This window comes from Rattus norvegicus, chromosome 13, assembly GCF_021556685.1.
Source record: "Rattus norvegicus strain SHRSP/BbbUtx chromosome 13, alternate assembly SHRSP_T2T, whole genome shotgun sequence".
Classification (NCBI taxonomy): Eukaryota; Metazoa; Chordata; class Mammalia; order Rodentia; family Muridae; genus Rattus; species Rattus norvegicus.
In genome coordinates, this window is record NC_141546.1 from 11,645,342 (window position 1) to 11,651,246 (window position 5,905).

At 33.8% G+C, this 5,905-nt stretch overlaps 1 protein-coding gene across 1 annotated transcript; it reads left to right on the plus strand.

Annotated features, from left to right (window-relative positions):
- Nucleotides 1-675: 675 nt before the first annotated feature.
- Nucleotides 676-1,648, plus strand: LOC148001530 (uncharacterized). Its single transcript, XM_087581847.1, has 2 exons — nucleotides 676-1,453; nucleotides 1,620-1,648. The coding sequence occupies exons 1-2, from the start codon at nucleotides 676-678 to the stop codon at nucleotides 1,646-1,648; spliced, it is 807 nt and encodes a 268-aa protein (XP_087437973.1).
- The last annotated feature ends 4,257 nt before the right edge of the window (nucleotides 1,649-5,905 follow it).

Here is a 5,905-nt window from a genome sequence, read left to right on the forward strand (position 1 = left end):
TGTAATATGCAAGCGTTAGAGTGTGGTCCTTGAACGGAATAAATTGTGTACTATAGAAAAGGTTAAAAAATAAAAATAAAACATATGAATAAAATAACCCTTGAGCTGTATTTGCCATCCTTTTATTATTGATAAAAATCATACATATGTAATATATTATAGATTTCATGAGTATCTCTTAATATATATTTATGACAATTATGTCATTGGAACAAAAATTGGTATAGTTCAGTGTTGTATGTTTTTGCCATGATCCTCAGATTGGTTCTATTCATGAATTATGCATATATATTATTTTCAACCAATTGTAAAGTATCATATAATGACATTTTCTCATTAATTTCAGCTCTGTATTGTGATCACACTAAGAAGCTATTCCCAAAGGTATTTATACGGGACTATTTTCAGAAGATAATAACACAAAGATATGCTTGTAATAGCCTTTCAGCTCTACATAGAGAGAAATTCTGGGATTTCAGACCTGGAAGTGATGATAGTGAAATATTATATTATAGAAATGATCTGCGTGCAAAACACATCTGTTTCAGTCCTGAAATAGATCAGTTAGCTGCAGATACCCCTCTTGAGAGAACTCAGTCCTCAGATCTTAAGACTCATTTCACAATTTCTACTCATGGAACAACTTACAAATATAATGAATGTGTAAAATCCTTGATGCTGTTCTCAAGACTTAAAACTCAGGATGGAATCAATACCAGAGACAAACCTTGCAAGTCTAATGAATGGGGGAAATCATTTACAGGTTCTTCAAATCTTCCTGTTCACCATGGAATTCATACTGGTGATGAATCTTACAAATATAACCAATGTAGGAAATCCTTTATACAGTTCTCAAGACTAAAAGTTCATCACAGAAGCCATACAAGAGATAAACCCTACAAATGCAATGAATGTGGAAAAACCTTTACTAATATCTCAAATCTTCATGTTCACTGCAGAAGTCATACTGAAGACAAACCTTACAAATGTAATGAACGTGGGAAATTTTACACACATTCCTCCAGTCTTAAAATTCACCAGAAATCACAAACTGGAATCAAACATTACAAATGTAATGAATGTGGGAAAACTTTCACATGGTCCTCAAGTCTTAAAATTCACCAGAGATCACATACTGGAGACAAACCTTACAAATGTAATGAATGTGGGAAATATTTCACATGGTCCTCAAGTCTTAAAATTCACCAGAGATTACATACTGGAGACAAACCTTACAAATGTACTGAATGTGGGAAATCTTTCACATGCTCCTCAAGTCTTAAACGTCACTACAGAATTCATACTGGTAACAAACCTTACAAATGTACTCAGTGTGGGAAATCTTTCACACAGTCCTCAAATCTTAAAATTCACCAGAGATCACATATTGGAGACAAACCATACAAATGTAATGAATGTGGGAAATTTTTCACATACTACTCAAATCTTAAACGTCACAAGAGATCACATATTCTAGATTAGTCTTACAAATGAAATGAATGTGGGAAATTCTTTATTCTTTCCTCTCATCTTAAAGTTCACCACAGAATTCAGACTGAAACAAACCTTTAAAATGTAATAAGTTTAGGAAATCATCTACAGATTCCTCAAATCTTCAGTGTACCACAGAATCCATACTGGAGGTTAATTTTAAAAATTTATTGAATGTTGCAAATCTTATACACAGTCTTAAGACCGTAAAGTTCAGCACAGATTATATATTGAGGACAAACATTACAAATATAATTAATGTAGACTATCATTTAATCAATCATAACATCTTCAAGTTCACTACAGATCCATAGAAAAGGTAATCTCCATGAATGAACAAAGTTGTCATGTCTTTTACCTGTTCTTCAACTCTCCAAGTTCATCAAAATTCCATCCTGAAAAGCAGCCTTATAAATGCAATGAATGTGGGAAACTGTTTCCCTGGTCCTCATCTCTTCAAGGTCACCACAGAATCCATTGAGTAGATGAGCATTACTAATGTATAGGAGGTAGAAATGTCTTCACAGAAATCATATTTTCAAACACAGCACAGATTTCAAACTGGAAACTTTACAAAGGTAAACAATATGGCAAATCATTTAGTACAAGTTCAAACCTTGAATTAAATAGATCCATCTAGCAGACTAACTTGATAGGATATTTGCTTTATGTGTATTTATCAAGAAACATTAATTAAAAAAGAGAAGTATAGTTATAAGAATTTAAACAGTGTTGGAACATAAGTCATTATCAGTGAATTCCCACAGTGTAGCCATGTGCTTGATATTAGTTGGAAATATTTTACTCAGAAGCGACTCTATTATTCATCATAAGTAGTTACATTAACTATAAACTGTTAAAAAGTTTTCACCTAACATTAATCTGACACCACTGATTATTAATGATATAAATTTCATTTTCAAATTATTAAACAATATTTTAATTGTAGGCATTTAAACTAAAACAATAAGTATTCTTATACAAACCTGTTATATATGTTTTATATAGTTTATTTGGTGGAATATTTGAAGTTGTGGTATGTCTTCTCTGTGAATTTTATTGTTCTGTTAGTCTTTGAACATTATAGAGTAATTTTATAATTTGAAACCAAATCCTTCTTTGACACAATTATCAATAAATATAACTCTTTTATTACTACTGCTTTTTTGTAATTACTATACATTTCATGCGGAGATGCAACCATTTGTATATTCCATTTCATGATTGATGATGCCAAAAAAACCTGTCCCCAAAGGAAAATTTGATGACTTTAGAAAAATCCTAGACAGTAATTATGAAGAATATATATGGTGATCCACGGAACCGTGAGGTTTTCTGAGTTTGTGTACATTAGCGTGAGTGAGTGTGTGTGTGTGTGTGTGTGTGTGTGTGTGTGTGTGTATGCGTGTCTGAGTTTTATGGATAAATTCATTGGCATTTCAAGGAATGTAGCCTTTGGTCTAGCAAAAACTCCTATGTGCACCTATTATAGGGAGAGAGGGTTGAAGCTTTCATATGACAACTTTTTTTCTGAACAAAATGTTGATATTCATACTGTGTGCTTCATATTGTACATCATACTATTCTTCCTCACAGTAGAGCTTTGTTCTACTTGTTACTATCATAATGAAAATATATCTATGAATATACAGGAAATACTTATACACATAGATACACACATATACACACACCGACATACACACATACACACACACACACATACACACACACACACATGCACAAACCCTACCTCTCTTCTGGTTTGTTGGTTTAACCTGAATTAATCCATTTGCCATGATTTTGCTTTGCTTTCTGGTTGCTGTGCTTCAACATTGCAGATCAATCACTAGAATACTAATAGATGCTATATTTGAAACAAGTTCCTTTGTTCGTTGTTTTCAGTTTTGTTTATAATGCCTTGAGACAGTGTCAATATTACTTTTACTCTTTCAAATCAAATTTACTCCCAATTTCTCATTAAGGTAGAAATTTATAGTGTATTAAGTAGAAATTATTATATCAGCCGGGAAAGTGAATAACAATTGAAATGGAAATAAAAATACCCAAGTTAATAAAGATGGAGGGAAAAAAAGAAAGTTCATCTTGCTGGATGTTTCCTTCTGTGAATATGATGTGCCTTTTTTTGTCATTTTTGATAACTTTTGGTTGAAAGTTGAAAGTTCAATATTAGAATGGCTACTCCAGTTTTTGTTCCCTTTGGACCATTTGTTTGGAAAATATTTCCCAGCCTTTAACTTTGAGGTAGTTTCTGTCTTTTTCACTGAAGCATATTTCCTATATGTACCAAAATGCTGGGTCATCTTTACATATCCATTCTATTAGATTACTGGAGATTTGAGTCCAATGATGGGAAGAGATGTTAGAGGTTTAATTAAGTTTTTATGGCTATCTTATTTTGGGCTAGTTCCAAGGTGATTCCTTTCTGGCTTTTTCTAGGCTGTAATTTCCTTCATTAATGAAAGGGCACCTAAATTCTTTAAACAAACCTTAATAAAAAATCAAAGCACACATTGCAAATTGTACAATAATCATGGGAGATTTCAAAACCTCACTCTCATTAATGGACACATCATGGAAACAGAAACTAAACAGAGACATAGAGAAAGTAACATAAGTTATAAACCAAAAGTATTTAACAGATATCTTTAGAACATTTTATACTAAAACAAAAGAATATCCCTTCTTCAAAGCCCCTCCTGGTATCTTCTGCTATATTGACCATATAATTGTTCACAAAACAGGCCTCAACATATACAAGAAGATTGAAATAATCCCATACCTCCTATCAGATCACCGTGGACTAAGGCTGTTCTTCAATAACAACAAAATTACAGAAACCCAAACACACATGGAAGTTGAATAATGCTCTACTCAATGATAATGTGGTCAAGGAAGAAATAAAGAAAATAAAGACTTTTTAGAATTTAATGAAAATGAAAACACGAATAAACAAACCTATATGGCACATGGAAGAGGAAAACACATACCTCTGAGTGCCTCCAAAAAGAAACTGGATAGAGCATACATTAGCAGCTTGACAGCACATTCAAAAACTCTAGAACAAAAGGAAGCAAACACTCCTGACAGGAGTACAAGATTGGATACAATCAAATTCAGCCCTGAAATCAACCTTATTTATCACAGACAGAAGCCTGAAATCAACCACTTGCCCTTGTATAGAAGGCTAATATACAATGTATATAAAACTCAAGAAAGTAGAATCCAGAGAGCTAAATAACCCTCTTGAAAATAGGTACGGAGCTAAAAGAAAATTCTCAGCTGAGGAATATTGATTTCCTGAGAAGTGCCTATAAAAATGGTCAACCCCATGAATCATCAGGGAAATGCAAATCTAAACAACCCTGATATTCCACCTCACACAAGTCAGAATGACTAAGATAAAAAACTCAGTTGATGATTGTGGAAATCAGTATGGTGGTTCCCCAGAAAATTGTATATTGTTCTAAAAGAGGACTCATTTATACCCCTCCTGGGCATATACCCAAATGATACTCCAACACATAACAACATTACACTCTACCCTATGTTTATATCAGCCTATTTATAACAGGCAGAAGCCTGAAAGAACACAGATGTCCTCCAACAAAGGAATGGATAGAGAAAATATGGTACATCTACACAATGGATCACTACTCAGCTATCAAAAACAATGTCTTCATTAAATTCATATTTTAAATGACAATATTGAAGTAGAAAATATCAACTTGATTGAAGTAACCCTATCACCTAAAAAATCCACACATATTATGCAGTTACTGTTAAGTGGATATTAGCCCAAAAGCTTGAATTATCCAACATATAATCCACAGACCACATGAGGCTAAAGAAGAAGGATAACCAAAGTGTGCATGCTTCAGTCACTTTTAAAAGGGGAAACAGATATATCCAAAAGAGGAGATTTTGAGATAAAGTTTTGAACAGAGACTTAAGGAATGGGCATTCTGATCCTTCCCAACCTCAGGATCTAGCCCACACATTTACAAACAACAAACCTAGACAATGTTGATGAAGCCAAGAAGGGCATCCTTACAGGAGATTGATATAGCTTTCCCTTGAGAGGGTCAGCCAGAACATGACAAATCCAGAGATGAATACTAGAAGCAAACCATTGTACTGAGAACCAGGTCCCTTTTGGAGGAGGTAGAGAAAGGATTGAAATAACTGAAGGGACATGCAACCTCTTAAGAAATGATATTACCAGCAACCAGAGTACCCAGCTACTCACCTAGCACCCAAAGAGTACAATAGATAGGCCCATGTATCCAGCTACATATATAGCAGGGAATGGCCTTGTTGGGTACCAATAGGAGGAGGAGTACATGATCCTGCCAAGGCTGAAGTCCCAGTGTTCTGGAATGTCAAGACTGTGATG